At 44.5% G+C, this 25,488-nt stretch overlaps 1 protein-coding gene across 6 annotated transcripts; it reads left to right on the top strand.

Annotated features, from left to right (window-relative positions):
- The first annotated feature begins 1,251 nt into the window (after positions 1-1,251).
- Positions 1,252-25,388, top strand: LOC148403369 (phosphatidylinositol-binding clathrin assembly protein). 6 transcript variants are annotated; one of them, XM_088394717.1, is made up of 20 exons: positions 1,252-2,337; positions 8,131-8,273; positions 11,770-11,845; positions 11,933-12,035; positions 12,413-12,506; positions 12,579-12,690; positions 12,869-12,975; positions 14,854-14,874; positions 15,729-15,814; positions 15,882-16,005; positions 16,661-16,800; positions 17,531-17,631; positions 18,117-18,224; positions 20,202-20,345; positions 20,426-20,456; positions 20,519-20,651; positions 21,013-21,036; positions 21,450-21,506; positions 21,570-21,686; positions 21,814-25,388. In XM_088394717.1, exons 1-20 carry the CDS (start codon positions 2,208-2,210, stop codon positions 21,826-21,828), a joined length of 1,866 nt encoding a protein of 621 aa, XP_088250843.1. In that variant the 5' UTR covers positions 1,252-2,207; the 3' UTR covers positions 21,829-25,388. The 6 variants fall into 6 exon arrangements, with proteins under 6 accessions (XP_088250843.1, XP_088250863.1, XP_088250834.1 ...); XM_088394708.1 differs by lacking the exon at positions 14,854-14,874 and adding an exon at positions 13,988-14,029 and having other exon boundaries at positions 1,254-2,337; positions 20,205-20,345; XM_088394699.1 differs by lacking the exon at positions 14,854-14,874 and adding an exon at positions 13,988-14,029 and having other exon boundaries at positions 1,254-2,337.
- Positions 25,389-25,488: the final 100 nt, after the last annotated feature.

Here is a 25,488-nt window from a genome sequence, read left to right as displayed (position 1 = left end):
TGTCATCTGACACACGATTTCGACCTGTTTCGCCGCTGCCGCTCACTGTGGCTGTGAACGCGATGGTTGGTATTCCTTTTTTATTCGTGCATTCCCCGGGAGATCAGCAGGCACGCATTTCAACTCACGCTTGACGGTGAATCGACACCGGGGATACCGTAGTGGTCATTTCTATAGATACAGCATACAAATATACAAACTTTCCCACCATTGTGTTTTGAAATGTAATCATGTCATATCTATATTGTTTTTCTGACCTTTCAGGTCGGTTTTTTTCCCTTGAACTGAACCAAATTAAACTGGATGGTGAGTATTTGGTGTGTGTTTATGAATATATATTATATAACCTTAACCATATCACTGTTGTCCGTGTCCATCATTCACATGTGGGGTTCAACCTCCGTGTTTTATTAGTTCCAGTCAGTTCACCTAGCCTTTGAGGATTACACTTGTCTTGGGCAAGTCTTATTTGAGTGACACCATCAAGTCTTGGCCCCCGTTGCTATGGGACACGGGTTGCCAGCATCCTTGCAGTTGCCATGGCAATCAGAAGGTTCACCTCTGCGCCGGAAGATGGCGATACACTCCAAGTCCCAAGTGAGGAGTAAGATTAGGGGGTTGTTGGATTATTTCCTCAGGGTATTTAAATTAAATAAAACACCCACTGTTGTGTGTTATTGTCATCCGAATTTGAAAAATGATTTTACACGTACAAAAAATGTCCATTTTCTGCTCCGGACGTGAAAGTATCCACAATTGGTACTGCAGTACATCGTGTTCCGTACAATCCGGAGTCAAATGAGGACACGGGGCGTTTGAGGGGCAACCATTCGACGCCTTCTCTAAAATTGTGCGCATCCCGTCATCAAAGAATGACGTGAATGGCGTTTGCTCGGCGATGCAGGACGTTATGCAATGAGGTGTAATAAATAAATACAATATAATGTCAAATAAATCCAATTAAAAAGCTGCACCACTGCACTCACCGTGGACTTCACACTAAGCAAGTAGTCTTTGGGACGTTTAAGTGCTGTCGGACAAGGGAAATTTTGCTTTACCAGACATTTTTATGAATAACAGTCGGACAAATTTTATCTCAGATTTAATAGACTATATGTTTGCCTTGTAATATATGCTGGAATTAAATGGCGGCGCTTTCTAATGTATTGCCAATCACACATTTTTTTCTGTGGTTTATAGCAATTCCGAGTTTATGTTTCGTCCCTGAAGGCATCTCAGTTGTGAGATCAGCTGATTTTTTACGCTGCCATTTTGTCCGGCGGAGACTGAAGCAGCCGTCCACAGGCTTTCCTGCCGCGTCTCAGAACAACCCCGCGTCGAGACGCTCCACGTTGCGGGACAGCGATAGTCAATAACGTGGACAGCGCGAAAAGAAAGCCAAGGCGAGCTACGAAGGACCAGCGGTTGTCATTTTTTATAACTTAACCTCTCGGCCGGTTCAACTCTTTTTCCAAGCTAATGTCGGTAGCCTCTTTTTTTCGGCTAACACCCTCCGCCCCTCGCGCCCACTCCCCCCGACTGAGACATCACCTGTCACCGCGTGCCCCCCCTTCCCCCCCTCCGTGTGATTTTTACAAGTTCTAGCAATGCCCTTGTCCGTTCTGTGTGACATCTTTTGCCCGAAGAAGAAGTTGACTTGCACTTTTAGAAGCTAACGAGCTAACAAGTTGACGTGGAAGAAGGAGGAACTAAAAAAAGATCTGCAGAGGGCGACTGTGTTTTTTTTCTTTTCTTTTTTGGGAGGCGATTTCACACGGATTGTTCACGTTTCCCCCCCTAAGGTGTCCAGCGTGAAACCATAACATCGTCCGTGCGACATAGCGGTCAGTAAGCTATGTTTATTTATGCCCACAAAGTTATTTCCACTGGTGGCAAATCCCACAGCGGGACTCTCTTTTGGCTGGAGGATCGCAGCGGAAACATGAGCTAACACAGACTAGCTTAGAATAGTGTCGTAGGTTTAGAGAAAGCAGAACATCACCACCAACACCACCCCTTCAAAAAAAAAAAAAAAAAAAAAAAAGCCTTCACCGTTGACTTAACAACGAAGTCACGTTCAAGTATCCCCCCGCCGCCGGGAGTCGACCCACTGATAGGATCGTTGTGCGCCTTTTTTTCTTTTTCTTTTTTTGGGGTTTGAGCTGAACCAGTGCAGAAAGGCACAGAAGAAAAGCCGAGGAGACGTCATGTCTGGCCAATCGATCACCGACCGGATCGCTGCAGCTCAGCACAGCATGACCGGATCGGCGATCAGTAAGGCGGTGTGCAAGGCCACCACGCACGAAGTGAGCGGACCCAAGAAGAAACATCTTGACTGTGAGTGCATCTCCTCTTCTAGTCATCATCACAAATCATCAGCTCTGGCGAGGTCGCTGCTTTCCATTCAGAAAGTTGGGAAGTAAATTACAACCCACACGATGAAAATCCGACTCAACATTAGAGGTCAAGTGTGCTTGCTTCAAGTTTTCACTCCGACTTGAATTATATTGTAAAAGTGACATGACAATCTGATAAGATTTCTCAAAAATGGCAGTTGGTCAAACTGGTTCAACCTGAGTACAGAGCGACAGGAATTTTGAAAATTAAATGATGGGCTCTCAAAGAGTTGAACTATATGTGGCTGGAGGAAAAAAGTTTTCTTACTACAGAAAATCTGGTCAAAAAATACCTTCAAATTGGAATGAAACATTGAAATCGTAATGATGGCAAGTTTCAATTTAAAATATCCACCAATAAGTTTGTAGGGACCAAAATTTAAAAGGGTCCATCAGATATGTCACAAACTTGACTGAAATAGCACAAATTGATTGCTTTTTTTGGTGAATTTATTCACAAAGGATTTGAGGTTGTAGAAAATTCTACAAAGATGGCAGCCACTTGTCACATTGATACAAAAAAAGCCATTTAAAATTGAATACTGGGGGGGCAGTAAATTTCTACATGATTTTTGAATTTCCCCAACAACCTGACTAAAATAAACACAACAAGAACAAAAATACTGTCATAGTTTAACTTCAACATAATGCAGAGAAGGGAAAAGTGTTGCAGTGTCAAATGGAAGTCCTGTCTGAACCTGTCCCGACCTTTGCAGCCAAAACGCCACCTTCAGCTTAATAATTGTCCGCCATTGATTTCTCTGTGAGTGCGACAAACTCTGTGTCAACTGCATTGCCGCTCACGCCAAGTGACGATAGTCTGGCGAGAAGGAAAAAAAAAACATCCAGATCGATGTCGCCAGTGCAGCCAGGTTGGTCCGTCAAAACTTGCACCTCCTGAGATGTGGTTGCCGAGCCACACTGACAATAAACACCTTGCGCGCAGTGCCAGCCCGCCGTTGACCTCCGCCAAGCACCGCAGAGCTTTGACGCCGGCACCCCCATGGGAGTTAGCACGTAGCTAGCGCGTTTAAGGAACTAGTGGCAGGATGTGGTTTTCCTGAAAAGTGGTGAGAGGAAATGAAACAAAGAAATTTGCCCACACAGTGTAGCCGTGATGCTTCAGAAAATTGGAGAAAGCAAATATTTGTGTAGCTTCCATTCACAGAGACAAACTTTTGTTCGCTGGGCTAAAAAAAAAAAAAATCTGACGGTAAGCTGGGAATGATCTCACTGGCATATTTGCGTCTCCGCCAGAAGCCTTTCAAGAGCAGCAACCGGCAGTAAGTGTGACATTCATTCACCACTTGTGAAAAGAGGAACAATTTGAAGCCACTTCTCGACACCATTTGGGAAAGTCAACCTCATGTCCCCGGTAGCGGACTATGTTCTGTATTTGGTTCCCAGGCCTTCACCTCGAAGTTATCTTTTGCACTGACCACCCAATCGGACAACTTTCACATATTTTTTACGGAGTACCTCAATAATACGGTATTAACCTTTTGAATGAGTTGTTTTGGTGAAGAAAAATAAGTACAAAATGAATTATTATATTTAATGTTCTTGTTCAGCAGTTTTGTGTCATCCCTGAATGGTCATTTTTATGCAAATTAGCTTTTTGCATTGTATTAAAAAAAAAACATGTTGCATGTCGTTCCCCGAGTATACGTATAAATGGTTGAATTCCCGATTGTCCATCACTTTAACTAATCGCCGGTTGGATGTCAGTGGCAAGTCCCTCCATCACGTGAACTCTATAAAAGTCAACAAGACTCCGGAGGAGGGTGAACTGCATCGGGTCGGTCGTCTGAGGAGCAGCTAAATTGTTGTTGTGAGCCGTGGTTTCGCCATCTCACAGCGGTTACAGAAGAATTGTGACATTTAAAGTCAAGGCTGGTTTTCCTTCCACCAGCACTCTGTTGTCATGGCAGCAACGTAGGCAGTCGGCTGGCGGTAAATGGACTAAGTTGGTGAGGGAACCTCAATGGGGATCATGGTAGCAATATTGCGGGTTTGTTCACAACATCTTTCACTTTGGAGGCTAACTTTGCTAGCTCGGATGGTGCAAAAGACGTTTTTAAAGTATTCCAGTCAGTCGTCGCTCCTGGAGATTTTGTCAAGGGAAAGTGGACGATAATGGCGTGCTTTAGCGGCGCTTCACTCCGAGCTAACACTTATTAAGTCGGAAGATTCACAAAAGCAAACCTTGAAAGAGCTAGCAGCTGTCGCCGATCTGTTTGTGTGGCTTGTTTGGGAAAATGAGGCACAAGGTCTGTTGATCTTTGAAAAATATTTGAAAGCTCCACCACTCGTGGTTGATGTTTTACTTTTTAGACCGTAACGTTCTTTGACATCTATTGACCTTGAAGATCCATTTTTGCAGGGATGGCAGTGAATGATAAACAAGGAAATGAATGAAACATTACTTATTTAAATGTTCGATCAAATTGCACAGAAACACAATTTTATCAGGTTAATTCTAACATAGCACGTGAAACACAATTTACGAGCTAGGGCGAATTAGCATGGCTAGTATGATGATTATCATCTTTCAAACAACCGTTACTTTGCTTATTTTTATTTTTTTTTTCCAAATCACACAATACATGACTTCCAGGCATACAGTTTGTATAATGCACCGCGTGTGTCCGCCCATTTTGCATAGATTGCATCCCTGATAGACATCATTTTGGGCTAGCTTGCTACTTGAGGTGAGTTGAATGCTATCCAAACAGAGCAGGGCTTGCCCCTCCCTGGCTGCGGACTAAAGATAGGCCCACTTTCGACTCCCGGCCCGGAAAGGAGGCTTCTTGCTTGCTCGCTGTGCCACTTTCAGTCAACTGGAAGTCCAAGTTATTTGGATCGCCTCGTACACATCACACATGCTCTCGCTATGTTTGCAAATATTCCATGGTTCCGTTCGGGTATTTATAGCCGCGTTCTCTCGGGGGTCCGCTGCTTATTTCGTTGGCTCGATTCTACCTATGCGCATGGCGTCGTCGGCTGGATGCTGTGACGCACTCCGGTTGATCATACAGAAAGAAGCCCCGACGCAAGAGGGAGTCTGTATTTATATCTGTGACGAGAACTTGCTTTTTGTTCAAGCCCTCCTGGGTGGAATTAAAACAACAGCGCTCCAACTCGTCTATTAATAGGCAAACTTTTGGTGACACTGCCTTACCTTCCTTTCGTGTTCATTTCATAACCCCCCCCCCTTTCCATCTGTCCGTCTACCTGAATCTAAACAAATGTGCTCCCATTTTAACCCTCTTCATCTGTTGTTCCTCTCCGTGAAAAGGCTTCTCTCCTCAAACCTGACATGGAAGCAATTGGATGCAGGAGAAAAATCGTTCGGTGTCTTTGTGTGTGCGCCAAAAAAAAAAAAAAAAAAAAAGACTGCAGTGGGTTTTCTCAGCTTCACAGCGGCCTCACCCTTCTTCACACCACTTCAGTCCTTACTGTCGAGACGACCGGATGAATAAAAGCGCTCCCTTCAGTCTACCCGAGCGATGGGGGAGCCGAGTGCCGGGCAAGGTGCAGAGGCTGCCAGGTGTTAATTCTTAGCAGATGGAGGCTCTTCACCCTCCACTGTGCACCCGAGAGAGTATTTGAAGATTCTGCGGTTGGACGAGAAATCTCAAAATGGTCTCAGTTATAAGATTGAGGTGAATCTTTGGTAGTACCACTTGATTCTGAGAGGAGCTGACCCACACACATAAACACGTGTCACTTAGTGCCAGGAAGTCTCTGGTCTATTGTGTGGCAATCAAAGGCCACCAAGGTCAAAGATGAGCGATAACAATGGCCCTCGCATCTCGTTAGGAATCGAATCACAATCTCGATCGCATCTCGTCTTAAATGTACCGCCCGACCTCTCGGCAGTTTATCCCGGTTGCCAGGTCAGAGCAGGATTGGCGTCGGAAAGGATCTTATTTATGATTATTGAGCTGCTCGCCTCTTTATCCTCCTTATCGCCTTTCCTTTTATGTGCTCACGTTTTTCATTTTGTGTCCGCCGCTCAAGTTCTCTCGTCTTTGTTTTCGACGCACTCGGTCTTGGCGCTTCCTCCCTCGCCATCTCTCTGGCTCAGCTCCGGGATCAGCGGCACCTCGTGCTTTCCACTCGGCCTGATTAAGTCAGCACATGTTGCCTCTTTACATGATCACACTCGTGCGCAAGCAAACCCCCCCTCAGACCTAATAAGCCGTCCCTCCTGCTTCCAGACTGAAGAAAAAAACACAAGTTAGCTAGAAAAGAAGAAGCCATTGTCTTCCGGGGGTTAAAATGGCGTTGGTAAATAATATTTGTCTTGGCACAGCATCAAAACTCTGCCTGTGATTCGGAACGAAGTACCTTAATACGGTACTGAAAGAAAATAATAGCTGACAAAACAAGTTTAAATTCATTTAATTTCATTTAAAATATATTTTTGATTATGTTAACTAAAGTTAATTAATTTGGAATATTTTAAAATGCTTTGAACAAAATTATTCAACATTTTTAACACCACGTTATGCATACATTGTATATATTAGGGCTGTCACTATTGAGCGTTTTTAAAATCGATTATTCCATCAAATAATCAGATTTTCCCCAATTATTGTTTATTAACCAATTATTTTTGTTTATTTGGCGTCAAAAACAACTAAACACCTAAGCAATCTCGACGACACCACGGATTGATGTTCATTTTTTCCCCGAAGTAAAAGCAGATCTTTGCAAATGTCCTATTTTAATCAAGCACAAAAGATAAATCAGTCTGCTTTTATGAAGGACTATAGAAATAAGAGTGAGAATTGTCTCTTGAGCGCTGAAATCGGAATATTTGGACAATCTTTAGTTCAAAAAATGTCTCTAAACGATCACTCGATTATTAAAACACAAGCTGATTCATTTGATAATCTGTTTTTGATGAACCGATTAATTTTGACACCTCTAGTATGTGTGTGAATACAAGCACGTAAACAGTGTGTCGTATTCTTATTCGATTGCATTTTAAACGATTATTGCTAGGCAACTGTGCTCTCGACTGCGCTACAAACAGTATTTACTTATTGCCTTGTCTCACTAATCACAAAATAATTCACACTGATTTGGAAAGAGATTTTTTTCTAAAAAAATAATATGATATTGCTTTTGACGACAAGTTACTTTTTTCATGACAGTTAAATCGCGCGATGCTAATTTATATTCCGAGTAGTCCGTTTCTAAGCCATTTGTTACGGACAATGTGACTCACCAAACACTCCCGTCATTTAGATTGTGATTCAGCTCTTCTAAATGAGCCGCAATATGCCTCGTTTGTATCGGTTAAATAGCCCGCCGAGGCAGGCGGCGGGAGAGGTGTCATCTTATACAATGCTGCCATTACGTGCAAGTGAAGGATACGGGGAGAATGGGCCGAGCCGAGCCGAATGAAGCATGTGGGCGATTATGATGATGAAGTAGCCGACGGGACGCCCCCTCCCATCTCCGAGAAGCTCTTTCCGCTGTTGCCAGGTGTAGGAACTGGCTGCTCATAAGGAGGCGGAGTCTCCTGGGACCAAAGGCAATGAAACCAAATGCAGCTATCTGTTCTCACCACATTTCATGATTGATGACCATTTTCATCAATTCTGCTGATATGTTCTTTTTTATGGCCCCAAAACATCTCCCCCAGCCTCTATTTATGTGTTTTTTTTTTTGTTTTTTTTCTCCTGACCTCTTTGTTTGCTGCTGTCGTTGTCGTGCACAGATTTGATCCACTGCACCAATGAGATGAACGTCAACATTCCCCAGTTGGCGGACACGCTGTTCGAGCGCACGGCCAACTCCAGCTGGGTGGTGGTCTTTAAGGCCCTTATCACCACGCACCACATCATGATGTATGGCAACGAGGTAGGACACACACACGCAGCTTAATGACACATTCTCATATTTTTTTAATGCCGCATTTTTGCCACTCAGGGTCAAACATTGACGAAATTCATAGACGGATTAAACAGGAGTGACGTCTAAAAGCTTTTTTGACTCCAACAATTGTATTCCAAGCAGCTTTGGTATGTTTGGAATCACGTTTTGTTGGAGATAAAATCACGTGTTTGACAGTATGTAATTTGAAAGACCAAGTTGTGGTTTCAGACAAGAATGAAAATAAGATTTTTTCGGGAGGTGTGGTCAATTTTACTCAGTCAGCTTTAACAAAAGAAACCGAACAGTCAAAATGGGAAATATGGCAATCAAAAAGGCCTTTCTTTTTTTTTCTCCGCGGATGTTTTGACAAGAAGCAAAGTTCCTTTTTATCGGTTATTGCGTCAACGTTCTCTAAAAAGCGGAAGAACTCGGTGTGAGATTTCGCTCTTGTTTTGTAATATCAAGCAATCTTTATCTTATTGAGCTCTCTCGCGTTAAAGTTGTTTCAACAGATGCCCCGAATTAGCCGTCCAATCAAATAGCACCCTCGGGGTCGTCCCTCAAGTCAAGACTATAAATACCATCCAGAGACACTAGTTCATCACATCGTTGTGTCAAATGTTTGCACAAGCTGTTCAAATTCGTGCAACATTTTTCTTCAACCAAAGCGCCGCTAAGTAGGTCAGCGCCGAGCTGCGGGGATTTCTCGACACGTCTTCCCCCAACGGGTTGCCTTATCTGACTCGTTTCCGTCAGAAGTTTTGACTGACAATAACATTCAGTCGTGTTGAATTTTTTGGATGTGCAATCTTTTTTTAATTCAATAATTGGCGGCGTAATCGCAAGGAGCGCCGGCAACTTTGTCAGTCGCACATTATCGCCGAGCGTGCATTCATCAGGCCCGTCGGGACGGTTGTGCTGACGCCAGCTCGGGGGCCAGGTGTCCCTCTCCCCCATGGCCGGACCATCCATTTTACGTCACAGCTGAAAGAAATCCGGCCGTAAAATTACAAGCCGCGGAATTGGGGTCAATAGACCGCGCAACTCTGGCTTGGCATTGTGTAAAGTCAAGAAGGGTTTTCAATTTTAATTGAAAACATTCGGCTGGCTTTATGTGACCGTGCTGTCAAACACGGAGTGTTAGATTTGATCTTTTCGGGCGACAACGCTGGAAAAATGATGCTTTGCTAGAATCTAGTTGTAGTAGCATTGTAAATTGGCTGTCCCCTCTAAATAACTCAACACTCAGCCACTAATATCTAAACTTTAGATATTTAGATTCTAAAGCAACAAAAGTCAGCACACCCCTTCGTGAAAATCTTATTTAAATTATAATAATTGTAAATATTATATAATAATATAATATTAGTATAATATAATATATATATATAAGTTATATTGTATATCATATAAATATTGTAAATTATAATGAAATACTGTCTCGGTTTCGCTGTACGTACATAAAAGACAAAACTGATTTAAATTGCCGAGGGCTGAGCCGAGGCTTGTCGTCGAGCCATATCAGCGTGCGCCTTTGTGCAAAAAAGGATCAAAAACAGTCCAGCAGGAAGTTCCAAACAATGACTGTGAGAGCTCATTTCCACTCAATCAGTTCCAGCCCATGTTCTGCTGGAGGGAACCGCTCGCCACCATAATAGAAACACAAATGAATGGGAGCTCACATTTAGCACTTGGCTTTATGGAAGGAGAAAGAACTATAATTGACCTTTTCTACATTTTTTTTTTTTGCTTTGTTTCTTTTGTGACTTTAATTCTGTTTAAGGTAAAACTCTCTAAAGCTCTCATTTTGGCTTTTGTAACAGTCATTGTTTTTGTCTGGAAAATTAAGCCTCTACAGCCGTGACCTTTTCGACTGGAAAATGATCCATTCGAAAAGGCACTTTTAAATAGCGCTCACCGTTTTCACGATATCACAAGGAGGATGCTTATTCAGTCAGTTCGATACAGATAAAGTCAATCCTGACACGAGACAGCTAACCGATTGCTTTTTGACGGACAATGTAGCCACGCTCGCACGCATATATTCTTTATCCTCTTCCAGCATCTTCGTCAGCCTGTAGTAAAAATCTCATCGCAGTATGTTTTTATAAAATCCCTCATTATAGCATGCTGGGTTTCCTTTTACCGAGAACAAAAATAGAACTCATTTCTCAAGGCGCCACCGCTGCAGAAAAGATTTCTGAAAGGAGACGAGCTTTTGTACCAAATGTGAGCTCTGCCTGTCTTAAGGTCATCCATCAGCTACGATGCCTTCACTGACATCACAATCAACTCCGACCAAACGCACACAGTTGATTAGAGTTGTGTTTATCTATCCCGAGATATCATTTTGAAGGCAAACAGAAAATCTGGCTTGCATACATGCTCGCATTTCTGCCAGCGCCGACCAGCTCATGCGGTTCCAGCCAAACTGTTTCAATTTTAAATCATGTTTATCGTGAGGCTGCGGTGGCTTAATGAAATTCCCAATGCATACTCCCGCTGCAGTATTTGCGGCAGGTCTCCGGGACTGTTTAATGTTCCGTGAAATGATGGCGTTTCCCTCCCCGGAATGCGTCTGGTCATCTATTACAACAAGCCTTTCTTGCGGAATGCAGTCGGGAGCATTCTTTTGTCTTCACCTTTCTTTCCGGTTTAAGTCCTGTAATTAGCTCGACCTCTGCCAACGCGCCGCGTAATTGAACCTGACATATTAGCTGCTTTGCTTCATCTCGTCTCCTTTAACAACAACCAAACTATAAAAGTGAATTTTTCGGAGCAGTTACCTCACAGTATTTGTTTAAACTAAAGATTTTTTGGGGGAGAGTCTCGCCGTGACGGGATGAGGAGAAGAAAAACATTTTGAGTTGAATATTTTAAAGCTACTTGGCAAATGTGTATCCAGCACTAAAATGGATTCATATTGAGTAGCAACATTTTGCGCTTTAAACTGCCAAAATAAATGTGATGCATATTGTCCGCGATGAAAACAGTTTCTATCCTCACATGGATGCCGTTTCTCGCCTCAAAGCCTTAGTATGCAGGCAACACCCTAAAAAAAAGGAAAAAGAAACCAATGAATGCCTCTTTAAGCAGTTCCAACGCCTCTGGAAACGATTTCAATCCAACACGTACGTCTGGAAGCAGACGCGTTTGTCCACGCGGCCAAAACGGGAACCGGCAAAGTGGCAAAGCTCCCGAATATTTGAAGTGGGTTCGATGGAGATGTTCGAATGTGGAGCTCCACTGACGCGTGGATTCACAAATACAGATGTGATGACAGTGGAAGAGGAGTTGAGAAATTCACTTGTTTGAGAAATTTCCCTTTTTACTATTATTAGCTCAAGAATAGGCAAACATTCAGTGACAAGATTGAAACAAATAAAAATCAAAATAATTTTTTTTTTTTAAAAATATTTATCCTGCATCAAATGTCTTTTTCAGCTTTTTATTTTATTAATACTATGTTTGTCCTTTTCAGCGTTTCATCCAGTACCTGGCCTCCAGAAACACCTTGTTTAACCTCACCAACTTCCTGGATAAGGGAGCCCTGCAAGGTAAGTTTCCGCTGGCATCATCGTTAATGAACGAAAATCATTCAAGCAGCCCACTTAGTATGTTTCCCTCGCTTGCTTCCCTCCCAGGTTACGACATGTCGACCTTCATTCGAAGATACAGCCGTTACCTGAACGAGAAGGCCATGTCCTACAGACTCGTGGCTGTGGACTTCACCAAGATGAAGAGAGGGTAGACCATGCAAAATGACCTGAGCTCATTATCGTTCGAGCCGACGTCGAAGCGCATTTTAGTGTGCCATGAAAAAGCCCGCTGGGATATTTTCCAACAACCAGCCACTCGGAGCAGATAATTTGACAGCTCAAGCATGTCGTTAAGAACGACGCGTTCAATTTCACATTCATTTTCCACTATCCGGTGACTTTATGTGAATACGGTAATCACGTCAACGTGAGCTACTGTAGTTCTTCTGCTTCAATAGCGGCATAATTTCTTTTTCGGAATTTCAAATGAGCTTGCAAAGCACACATGGCTGGGCGGATGCTCATTATGTATTCATTGTGCGAGGTTTTTCCTAATTTGCACCCAAACATTTGTCTTTTGTGCAGGACCGACGGTGTGATGCGGACCATGAACACGGAAAAACTGATTAAGACGCTGCCTATAATTCAGAACCAACTGGACGCTCTGTTGGATTTCCAGGTATGTGTGTACGTGTGAGAGAGGTGATGTTTGGACGAACTCCCACCCTCCCTTTTTTTTTTTTTTGCGCAGGCCAACCCAAACGAACTGACTAACGGCGTGATCAACTCTGCCTTCATGCTGCTCTTTAAAGACTCCATCAGGCTGTTTGCCGCTTACAACGAAGGGGTCATCAACCTTTTGGGTACCCGCACTCACCTTGACTTATGTGCTCTCATGATCGAAGACACTAGCGCGGTAGATCGGAGGTGTCGGCGTGTGCGTAGCGCCCGTTGCCATGGCAGCAGCATAGGTTTCAAAACGCATTGAGTGCTTCTCATCTGCCTCCCCCCCTCCCCTTTCCTTTCTGGCTCCTACTGCAGAGAAATACTTTGACATGAAGAAGAACCAGTGTAAAGACGCTCTGGATATCTACAAGAAGTTTCTCTACCGGATGACCAAGCTGTCGGAGTTCCTCAAAGTCGCTGAGGTATGCGCAAACACACTCGGCGTCTGGCTTTTAATGTCCCCCTCTGTGCCTTATCCTGACAAAGATGGATGCCCTCACGGCCCTCTGTCGCCCAATGCCCGCGAATCATCCCTCTTGTTTTTCCGCCTCTCCTTTGTTCCCCAAATAGACGTGAAACCGAGCGAGTCAGCGGCCATAACGTCCGCCCCCGCTCCAACGAATCCCGTAGTCGAAATAATCAAGGAGCCTCCTGAATAAACTTTTTTTTTCTTTTTCCCACGGCTCATTAAAAAAATGATGTAAAAGGAACTCTGGTTACATATTTAAATTTGAGGAAACGGATGATTTGTTCCAAGTTGCAAATGTCTCCAGGCAAATTTATATTTTCCGGATGAACGCCGTTCGTCAACTTGCTTATTACTTCAGGGAAGTTCACATCTTGAAAATGAAAACTTCAAAGCGACCAAATACGTTTTAGCCAGTAACAAACGCAGCAATTTTTTTGGGATGTCGGCTGCAGATGATTCCAAAAATGACAAACGGATCAGTCCAATTGTTGTTCCTTGTTAATGCTTGACCTAAATGAGAGCTCAGTTTTTACTTTCCTAGCTGCTTTGGAGGCTGCACCCAAGTGATGTGGAAGCCCCGATGGTGACTTGTTTAAGAGTTCTTGACCTCGTCCTTTTTTTTTTTATATATATATATATCTGTGTCTTAAGAGTCCACTTATCTGTCCGAGCCGCTGCCGATGGATTTGCTGTCGGTGTCCCTTTCTTTTTTTATTTTCCTATCAATGTGTCGTGATCTCAAGACGATTCATCACATGCCATCCTCCACCTCGCATTGGCCATCAACCGCTCAGTGTGCCGTCACAAATTCTTGATTTGTTGATTTCTGCTGTCGTCTTTTTATTTAATTTTTTTTAGCGCATGAAAAACAATTTTTCTCACATGGACCCCGCCCCCTTTTTCCTCCATTCCCCTCACCCCCCCACCTTGCTCCCTATCTTTTTTTTGTTTGTTTTCTACGACAGGAAGTTGGAATAGATCAGGGTGACATCCCCGATCTCTCGCAGGTCAGTGTACATCTCACCTCCTTTTCTTTTCTTCTCCGCTGCCACCTCTCTTTCTCCCTTTTCTGTCCCAACACTCACGTTTCCATTCATGGACTCGCCTCATTCGACTTACCTGTCAATTTCCACACTCACCGAAAATCTCTCCTGTTCACGCTCCACTCACTTCTTATTATTTGGGATTACCAACATTCATGCCAGTTTTGTTGTTGGGAGGAAGGCTAGCTCCCACTTTTTTTTTTTAATAGATCCAGTAGCAGGCATAGCTGGGCCGGAACACTGCATCATCAGCAACTGCAGATTGTTCCGACGTGCAATCATAAAAAGCCTTAAAGCATCTTACGTTGTGTATATTAGCCGCACCAATGAACCGAAAAGACATCGATTGCTGTTTCTTGGTCAACGTTGCTGTCAGGCTTCAGCTTTGGGGTTGATTTTACAATAGCCGAGTACCGATGCCAGCTTTATTTTACGGTGTGACTCGTCGAGACGGCCGATACCAACCAAGCTGACGTTAAGTCCTCCTCGGCATTAGTTGGCGCTATACTGCAGTGTTTTGCGACTCATCATCTCCTCTAGAAACACAAGTCTTTGTTCACTAGGTTGTGTTAAATGATATTTTATATGTGAAAAGTGGTGAGTACTCATGCAGGTATTAATCTGGTGGAAAAATGTGGTATCAAACTTCCATAATTTTAACACCTAATAGAGGGCCAAAGTAACACAAATTCACCCCCCCACCCAAAAAAAAAATTCAGTTCTAACAAAACTCATCAGAAGTGTCTGTGACAATTTTTTTTTTCTTCTTTCCATCTCCTGTGTCGCAGAAAACAAAAGGATCATACATTGTAGGTGGTGGCTTGCATACCGCGTTACTTCTTCCTTCCCACCCGTTTCGACACTCCTGCACGCAAGACCGTCTTTTCTCAAAACGTGTGATGTGACACGCGCCGCCGCATGCGCACACACACACACACACACACTCGCTGCCTTGCTTACGATATGCTCCTGGCCGACCGGCGCAGATTGCTTTTGGCCTTCTCCGCCGCCACGAGCCAAAGGCCATGAAACTTCATGAATAGAAAATGAGAATTCACCACGTCTTCATCTGCATGACTTTCCCTCCGCCGGGTTTCATCGGAATTCACTCCCTCGCTCGTCGCCACCAGGCGAGACATCTCCGGAGAGTCGCTTTTAATCGTGACCTGAGATTTCCCGTGTAATCATTATTATGCAGGCGATCAAAAAGATGAGTGGCAAACAAGACGAACCAAATCATGAATGTTTAAACGCGACACCAATCGCCAACGCAACTCAGCCAATATTGACTCGGCTTACAAGGTCCTCTTCTACTGTCTGGAGCTCCCAAGACAAAATACTTCCAGATGTGTGTGCGTGCGTGCATTCTTGCGGACGGTGACGTTGTCATATTTTCACTACCGAGGAAATTGCTCTTTTCGGCGTGCTGCCCCCCCCCCCCCCTCCCAAAAAAAAAATTGAAACCTGAAACCGCATGACCCCTCTTCTTTACCTGTTTTCTCGCTTGTTGTTTGAAAGCTTTGTAATGCTACTCTGCTCATCTTTTGCTGCATGTTGCCATGGCTACCTTTTACTGCATAATGCCCTCCGTAACCTTCCTGCAAGACATCCGAGGCCCAAGTTGTTTATTGTCCTAACTACCCCCACGTTGTTGTGTCTCAAGGCCCCTAGCAGCCTCCTGGAGGCCCTGGAGCAGCACCTGGCTTCCCTGGAGGGCAAGAAGACCAAGGAGCTGAATGCAGACACCAGGTGAGGATTCTGAAGATGACAGCGGATCATCATCTGAGCTCCATTTTGTGCGACTTTCGTCTCGCAGAGCGTCCACCCTGTCCAGCGCCGTCTCGTGTCTGGCCTCCACCGACATGTCCTTCGCCCGGATGGATGAGAAGGAGAAGCAGCTGGCTCTGGAGGAGGAGCAGGCCAGACTACAAGCTCTTAAGGTAACTCTTTTTTTTTTTCTCCTATGGGTTTAATTGGAAAAGTTTAATTGGAGTTTTTGAAGCCATGGTAGCCTTCTGCGTTTATTCCTTGCCGCACGGTTGGGATGTAAATGAAGAGGTCTCCCGCTTGGCTGTGGCAGATATATATATATATTTTTTTAAAGTCACTTTCCCGTCTTGTGTGAGCAAGTGCTCTCATCTCAACTTTAGAAATAAAATCCTGCTTCCTTTGAGAGTTGGGATGGAGCTGGTAGTCAATGAAATATTCTCTTGCATTGAAAAAAAAAAATGTCAAGACAGTAAAAAAATGTAGACGTTATTTTAAGGCATCGTAAAAGAGGAAATAGAAGCTGTCAAAAAAATGTCATCCAATGTAAATGTAAGGAACGTGTGTGAGAGTGAGCCTGAGGATGCAATCATGTTCCCAGCATGCTCTTTTCTTATTTCAGTCATGTAACGTTTGCTCATCTTAATTCCGCAGCAGAGGACATGTACTGCTTATTAATCTGCATCGATTCGGCTCAGCTGGCCTTTATTACACTATTGATGTGTCCTTGGTGCCAACCTTAAAAGTTGCAGAATTTATTTAAAGCGTCACTGCTCTTGCTTCCACTTGAATAATGTTGCCGATATGCCTCCCCCCCTCCCCTCCCAGGATCAGCGTCTGAAAGAGATCAGCTTGCAAACTCCGCCCTCTGCCTCCCCCAGCAACCAATCGATAGGCAGCGCTCACAACAACAACAACCACATTGCGCCGACGCCGGAGTTGTTTGGCTCCACGCTCTCGACCAACAGGTACGACAGAACGCACCGGATAGAAAAGTAGTGCTTTGGCGTCATTGGTATATCAAGGATCTAGCACGTTTGAAAGTGACGCGTTCCCGACATTTATTTACGACTCTGACGTGGTACGTTTCTCTGTGAAGTAATCTGACGACCATTCCTCTTACAGAAACTTTCACTTACAATTCGCTAGATAATACCGAAAGTGAGTGACATGAATCGAAATCATATTTTTCAATTAGTTCCCCCCCCCCCAAAAAATATATCTCCGTACCCAGTCACTAAAGTAATCTCACTACAAATGAAGTAATCAGTAAATTTAAAAGTAAGCAGTAAAGTTACTTCACACCTTTTCAAGGCAACACAGCAAGGAACAATGTTGAAGTGAGTTGAGGAGCTTTGTAGTGCCACCTTGTGGCATCTTGTGGTATCGCCACCCTGACGCGAGTTGTGACCCAAGGAGCGAAATCACTTTATATGGACACTGGGCTTTGAATTTTCTCCTTATCTGTGACAACTTTGAAGTTTTTAGCCGCGGCTTTCGCAACTAATTAACGTCAGATTGTAATCTGGGGCCCTTTTAGTTTACGTATCTTGATCTTTTTGGCCGCGCCTCACCCCACACCCCTTTTCCATTCATCGTTCCATTATCCCGGCCTCTATTTTTAATCATCCTTTAGTCCAATTTCCTTATCAGTGGCCCGCCTAACACCGTCTTATTTTCTCACGACTTTCTCCTCAGTGTGCCCAACCTGAACAGCGACTTGTTTGATCTCCAGCCAGCCTTCATCCCCGCCGTGCAGTGCACGCCTTCCATCTCCTCTGCCAACAGTGCCTGGGGAGGTGCGACACACACACACACCTACACACACACACACACACACACACAGATATGCTCAGAGGAACTGCTTCAGACAGATAAGCAAGTACGAGTGGTTCCATCTATCCACATGTTCATCGCTATCACCACCCGCCCGCCATTTTGCCATCTTTTGTCTCGTTTGACCCCCCCCCTCCCCCTCCAGCTCCGCTACGTTCACACAAGTAGCTTTACCGTCAGCGTCGACTCTGAAATGTCTTCATATAGATATGTCTGTTGACCTTTACGCAATGCGAGCTTCACGAAGCTCCCGCTCAATTCCCCGAAAGGTTAGTTGTAACGAGGAGCTCGCTCGACTATCTGGTTGAGTAATGAGAAGCGGGCCCCTTAAGCCCCACCCCCCGAAAAAAAATTCTTCTGTTGACAATTAGCGGCCGACTCCTATGATGTGTGTCCACGTGTTCCCAAACGAGAGCAGCACCTTTAATAACGGACCTACATCCCTCAGGACTGGAGAGCCAGCCACACAACGCCCCCGCCGCCATGACTGTAGATTTCGATGCCGTGTTTGGGAATAAGGCGGCGCCCGCTAACGACGGAACACAGCCAGCAGCCGGTAACGTCTTGTACTGGACGACTAAAACCTTTTTTTTTTTTCTGGCTTTGCGGGCAGCGCCAAAGTGGCTTTTGATTAACACTCGTTCTTGCAACTTGTGGCTGCTGGTCGGCAGTGGGCGGGGCTTTGTTACCTTTCCTTCTTGCCTTGAACATTTGCGTGTTCAAAATGCAGATAAGGCAATTGATATACGGGGCTTTGATTTTTTTTTTTTCCTCTCCCACTCTACACCTGCTCAACAACAATCTCCTTCCTGTTCACTTGCAATCAGGCTGCAATTATTTTCTAGTGCATCTCCACTCTGACAGCTCTCATCCATCAACATCACGAACAGGAACTTGGCTTTGCATTAAGCAGACAGCTGTTTCACACCAGCCACTGATGCGTGTGACACTTAATGTGGCCCCCTTTTTGTTTTTTCCTAACGTGGAACCAAAATTATAAAGGTGATTGAAAATGTCGCTCCCAATTTTAAAACCCTCGAACCTTTTCACATATTTTCTCTCAAGTTGTGTCCCCCTTCCCAATATTGAAATTGCAATTTATTTATTTTTTTGTTCATTAATCTCAGTATTTAGCACACACAATTCTATACCACAACCTTGTATTCCTTAAATACATGTAAAATATATGGAGCAATCAGGTCCTACTCTTAAAGGTTAGGTTTACGCTAAAATAAAAACAAGATGGAAAAACGATTTTCAAGTAGCCGTGTTGATTTTGAATGCTTCCTTGTTCCTCCTTCCTTGTGATTCTTGTGTTGTGCTGCTCTTCACCTTCTCCCTCCATTTAAGCAATGCATGAAGAAAAAAAGAAAAAAACGCCTTTCTGACTGCCAACACATCTGCTTGACTGGCCGCATCTCACCAGTCCTTTTTTTTTTTCTTCGCTGTGTGTCTCTTTGCGTCCCCGTGTATCTGCAGGTATCTGCCTCCTCGCTTTGTCATTTTCGCTTTGTCTCCATTTTATTCCGCCCGTTGCTTGAACAGCAGCCTTCAATTTGCCCGCCCCGTCACACTTTGCAAAGAATCACCCAGGCAACTCGCTTCCATCTGCTCTTCTCCTTGATTTTTTTTTTCTTTTTTCCAGCGTGTACTCGACACGTCACATCCTCTGAAAGCTGTCTTTTGTTCTCCCCATGTTTGCTATTCCAATAGAAGACGCCGTGTTCCATCACTGCCCTCTGCGCTATTTGATCTTCTGAGAGGGATTTTTCTTTTTTTTTTTTTTTTTCCTGTCTCTTCCACACTCATAATTCAGTTGTATTGAGCAGATTTCACCAAGAGTTTTTTTTTATCTCCTCTACAAGAAGACAAATTTGACATTGTGGGAGTTACAAACTACATCAAACTACTGTTTATCACGGGGGATGTGTTGTCGTTTTACCTCTCACACATTTTCTTCCCCCACATATGTGCCCCTCCCTCCCTGGCTTCCATCTGCACGTCTAGCAGGAAAAGCGTGCGCTGGATGTCTTGTGTCAGCATGGCTGTCAGAGCTACAAAGCACTTCCTAAATAAATATGATCCCTTCCTTTCTTTTTCTGCACCCTCTACGTTTCACGAGGTCAGCGTGGTCATCCCTCAGCCTGTTGTGGCATTTTCCACATTCATTTGAGCCTCGTTGTCCCTTCGCCGCGCTATCGTCACGACGCCTTCTGGGTTGCGGCGGCGCCGGCCCGGGCGCTATTACTGACTCATTAGCTGGAATGAATGCTGACATGGGAAGTCGTTAACCCGGCCACCTACGCTCACGCGCCATCACGCCAAATTGCTTGCTGCCATTTGCGCCCGCCGGCGACACATTGACAAAATCACTATTAGTCCACCCTCACAAATACGCTAACAATTTTCAATGCGTGCCCTCCAGCTTTGGAACGGGAGTTTTGGTGCTACTTCCAGATCTGATCAACTTCTCTGAAACAATTTTTTTGTTTCTCCTAACATCCTTTTCAACAACGGTTTGTCTCGACCCCAGCAGGTTTTGACACCTTGGGAGATCTGCTGAAGCCGACGGTTCCCGTACACGCGGCCCATTCTCTCCCGCCTCAAGTGGTCTTCCAGTCTGGAGGAAAGCTGCTGGCCAATGACCTGGACTCCTCCCTGGCCAACCTTGTAGGCAGTGAGTCCAACTCGTTCTCCGCGACAAGTCGCTATCTGCTCAGTCGTTGGTGTTAATCTGAGTCTTCTTCTTTTACTCAGATCTACAGTTTGGTGGAACTCCATCGAAGAAGTAAGTATGGTACATTCAACCTAAACATGTAGCTAAACGTCTAACTCCTGCTGCCCCTCCAGGTCGGAGATGCAGTGGAACCAGCAGGGGGAGAAGAAACTGACAGGAGGGCAAAACTGGCAGAACAAGACCATGTCGACCACCCAGTGGAGCCCGGCCCCCATGGTCCCGCCACCCATGCCTGTGCCACACGTGGTAAGACGCATGCTCACGTGAGGACAATCGTCACGAACCACATTTGTCATCCTTTTTTTTTTTTTTTTTTTTCCTCTTGAGTCAGCATTTCCCACCAAGCACTTCTTCCGGCTGTTTTGCAGCAGCATCCCCTCGTCTTCCTTTCCCTCCTTTGCTTGTTTCTCATTCATCACGGCTCAATTTTGCTTTGTCATCTGCTTGCGATGATCTTTTCTCATCATCCCCTTTTGACCCTTCACTTTCATTCTCATTCGCTTACCTTTCAGCCCCCCCCCTCACTCCTTGTCCCTCCCGCTTTCTGTTTATCCGTCTACTCATCTTGCTGTCTTTTGTCTCTTTTTCCTGTTGCATCCTGTCGCAGAACGGAATGTTCTATACTAGTTATGTAAGTACATCGCCACGACGCCTCCTTTTCTTATGCGGTCGATCTCTCCTGACGCTGGAAAGCAAATGATCAGGCATCCCTTACCTACCTGTTGCCATGTTGGAGCATCAATTGCCACTTTTGCTGAACCGGGCGTGCGCCTCGGGAGTAAGCTTAACTGTGATTCGTCCCACTGCGTATGCACTTCGCCCGCGTTAAAGATTTGCTCCTTATGCGTTCACTCGACTGGGAATTACTTTTATTGCTTCCCGTGTAAACAAGTCATACTACAGGCAGCGATTTTTCCGCGCACTAAAGCTCATAAACGCCGTTAAATTCTCCGAGGTGCTCTGGTATGTTGTCATCGGCCTCGGTTCTTTTTTTTTTTTTTCTCCTCCTCGAGCAGTTCTGATTCATTTCCCATTCCCTTCAAGGCTCCTGCTCCCGTGGCTTTCCCCATGACGACACCGCAAGTGCCTGTGTATGGAATGGTGAGAGCAAAGAGTTGATGGGTTTTTTCGACAGATTGACAATTTGTGACTGTCTTTGTGTAGGTCCCCCCCCAGATGGGTCAGGTGGGCGGGGTACCAGTTATGGCTCCTCAGCCGATGATGTACAACCAGCCTGTCCTCAGACCCACCAACCCCTTTGCAGCCATGCCTGGCGCCCAGGTGAGATTGTAAAATGTTCTACCGCGGAAAGGGGAAAAAAGTCAAGTCACATTTTCTTAAGGAATTTGGGATGTAATTTGTTTTCTTGCTGTCACTTTATCCCGACAATTTTTCTGTCTTTATTCAGATGCAGTTCATGTGATCACGTGACAGGCGGGGGGGGTGAGTCGTGTGCCAAAAGCGACAAACACAAAGAAGACAACACACACACACACAAGAGGAACGATTATTTGATTAAGCTAAAAGGACAAAGACTGAGACGCAACCGATGCCCCCCCCACCCGAAACAAGTTGATGAGGCTGCTGTTGTCTGAAGCGTTTGTGTGTGTGTGTGAGTGTGTGCGCGTGCAAGGGTAGCTGCATTGCTGGATGTTTGAAGCCGCGAGAGACGAGAGTGCCAGATTGGCAATGATACGGAGAATGCATGTGACTGAAGTGAGGGTCTCTGCTGCCACATTAGCTTTATTTCATACTGGTGCTATTTTGTCCCCTTTTGGCTACGTCTGCCCGCAACTGTGTGTGTGTGTGTGTGTGTGTGAGTGTGTGTGTGAGTTGAGCGTGCGCAGCTGCTTCAGACAAGCATCTTCTTGTGAAACTGCTCCCTCATGCCCATTTGTGATTGTGGTCTTTTTTTTTTTTTCATATTCAAGCCACCCTCCCAGACACAAACGCCGTTGTTGTGTTAGCATGCTAGCATGGCGGGCAATCCATCTTCATGCGTGCCTGAACGATTTTAAGAAATTCCCTAATCGATGATTTAATAAGATAGGAATCAGTACGCAACTTTTGGAAGATCTCTAAAAGCTCTTCCAGTCCGCTAAATTGTCCGACAAGTGACAGCGCGCTAGTAGGACATCAAATAAATGTTGAAATGACCTGCTCGCATATTGCTCGCAGCTAGTTCCCTTTTGTCTCTTGACATTTATTTTAGTCGCCCTGAGCAGTAGCGAGCTTTCTTTTCTATTATCTTCATCCGTCAGAGGCGCCATTCACTACATACAACCTTTCGGTGTGCAACAATGATGGTGGCTCGCCTTCATTTAATTGTCTTTTTTTTTTTGTCTTGTAATTGCGAATAGAGGCGGTGTGTTTCTTTGTTGTGTTGTGCCCCGTCTGTGTTGTTTCCATCACATATTTTCAATCACTTAAATTGCACTGATTCTGGTTGTCTTAAAGTGTCGAGCCGCCCCCCCCCTCCCCTCCCTCGTCCTCTGCTTTTTGAACAAAACCTTGGTATGTTGTGTCTTGTGCCAAAAGGTCATCCAAAGCATTCCATCGCAATCATTTGTCTGATTTGTCGTCGGTCTTGTCATTCTGTCAGTTTTTCACCGAGGGCTAATTCTCAAAGTCACACCACGTTAAAGATACTTGCGCTTAGTTTTGTGGCAAAATGCACACGCCGAGTTTTGCACTGATGTGACCAAGCCGCCCGCAGCCGTCGAGCCGACTTTCTGGTGTCAAAAAAAAAAAAAAAAAAACGTTTTGCAGTTTGTGTAAACACACCAGCCACTTTAGCAGGTTACAAAACGTTCCTGCCGTTTGAACGTTGGACTTTTTCTACTCAAAGCCCCGCCCCCTCCCCCGTCAAGTGTTTTGACTCCTCCTGTCGTGCTTCTGTCTCGAGAACGCTGCCTCGTCACTCTTTTGCCGTGTGTAGATTCGTAAACGCAAATGATGCTCGTCTCGGCCATCGCTCTTGGATAGATATCGCTCTTGAACGCTTCTCGTCACAGTCTTGTGTTAGCCTTAGATTCCTCGTAGACGGAAACCCTCGCCGTAGATTTCCTGCCTCGTCCTTTTTCGCTTTCTCGGTGTGTCGCTTTTTTATCGTGTTGTTCGGCTTAGCGCTCTTGCCTCATTTGCTTTTCAAGTCAGTTTCATGCGTGTGCCTCTGAAGCGTGTCAGCAGCCGACGCCACATCTCTAAAATCACGTGAACCGGGTGCCAAAAGTTGTCCCGATCCAATCGGGAAACGGGGGGGGGACTGATCATTTACAGCTGATCGGTGTCAGCTGGATTTTTTTTTTTTTTGAATTTTAAAGGTCACAAAACGACAAAGATCTTGCCAAATGGAAAAGCAATAGTTGGGTTTTGGATTACACAGAGTAATGTTTCCGGGTTTTTAGTACCGGAAAGAAAGGGATTAGAAAAATAAGGCAGGAACTGAGATGTGGAAATATTTTTGTTTCGTTGCCAACTGTCAGGACAATCCAAAAAAAATCTACTAAATCAATATGGAAAGAGCGACCGGCAGATTAGTAAATGTGACGCATTGAAACTGTCTAACTTGCGTAAATTATTTTGCGACAAGCAAATTTATGCTTTGGCTCGTCATACGAATAACTCTTCTAAATTCAAATGTAAATGTTTGGTGAAATCAAACGTCCTTTAGGATAGAAATCCTGTACCGTATACTACATTAGTATCGGATCACACTCGGTATCGACCGATACTGGAAATCAAGTGACTCGAATGGGGGGGTAAAAAAAATAATATGATCGGGACATCCCTACTCAGCACTTTTTTCCCCGCATGTTGCTGTCAAGGGTGTAGTCACGCTGGCAGCTTGAGCACATCTTGCTGTGTGTGTGGGTGGGTGTGTGTGTGTGTCTCCGTGTGTGTGTGTAGCTCTCCAAAACAAGCAACATTGACAACCGTTGGCATTTAATTTCCTTTCATCGACCGGATTCCTTTCCCTGTAGCATTCGAAAGGCACGTTTAGCTTTTGCGTTCCCGCTTGGACACCAGAAATTCAGCAGCAGAATGTTTTTTTTTTTTTTTTTCTTGCCCCCCTCCCCTAAAAACCACATAAAACCTCTCAGACCTGTTCCTTATGGTAACTACTGTCACGTCTCTAGTTTTATATTTCAAATTTCCCCTGCATGGTGCCCATTCCTGCGTGTTGTGACAAGCTCTCCTTTGTCCCCAAAGACTTTGATTTTGCCGTTAATGATTGGTGAGTTCATGCGGGCTCTGCTTTTCGGCTCAATTTCATGTTTAGTACCGACCGGTTGCTTCCTGGGAGCAGGGAAGGAAAACACGGATGAGCCTTGAAACTAATGTTCAAATCAGTGAGTGAGTGCATGGTTGTAGCATTGAATTGTTTTTTTTTCTCAAAAGCATGTGACGGTGACCATTTATGACTTTTACCACAGTTCCCACATGGATTCTGACCCCCCCTTCCTTGTGATTTTTTTTTTTTTCCGTTGGGCTCACTCCTCTGTTGTAGTTGAGCCACAGCAGCAAAGTGTCCCCAAAGATGTTACGTTGTCAATTTTGTTGTGATTCTGCTGCCACCTAACGTTCACTTCATGTATTGCAGCTTTATGAGAAAAAAAAAAATCTGGAAAAGTGGTGGCATTTTTGTAATCATCATAACCTGCATTATGTTCATTTATGCTATTTTGAAATTGAGTTAATAATGAAAGATATCAGCACAGATGTAATATTACTGCTCATGTACCCCTTCCCGCTGTCATACAGTGATGCCAAACGCTTTTTGAGCTGGTGCCACTTTTGAATCTTGTCTCTTTGTACATGATTTCTATTTATTTAATGCAGAATTATATGGATCGTATCGAGCATGGAAAGGTAAAACGACAAAAATCACAGGCTTTTATTTTACAGCAGTATATTTGTTTATTCAGAGGATTGGTTTTTCTGTCTTTTTGGAAGAAATAAAGTCATTTTCCATTACTAGAAGCGTGTCTTGTCATCTTGTTGCAGCATCACATGCAATTAAAAGACTCATTAACTTTGTGTCAATCCAGTCGACTGATGTGCGTTTTAGTTTTGTTGAGTC

The sequence above is a fragment of the Syngnathus floridae genome, chromosome 1, assembly GCF_059516105.1.
Source record: "Syngnathus floridae isolate MCC-2025c chromosome 1, RoL_Sflo_1.0, whole genome shotgun sequence".
NCBI classification, from domain to species: Eukaryota; Metazoa; Chordata; class Actinopteri; order Syngnathiformes; family Syngnathidae; genus Syngnathus; species Syngnathus floridae.
This window is presented reverse-complemented; position numbering and strand designations above follow the sequence as displayed.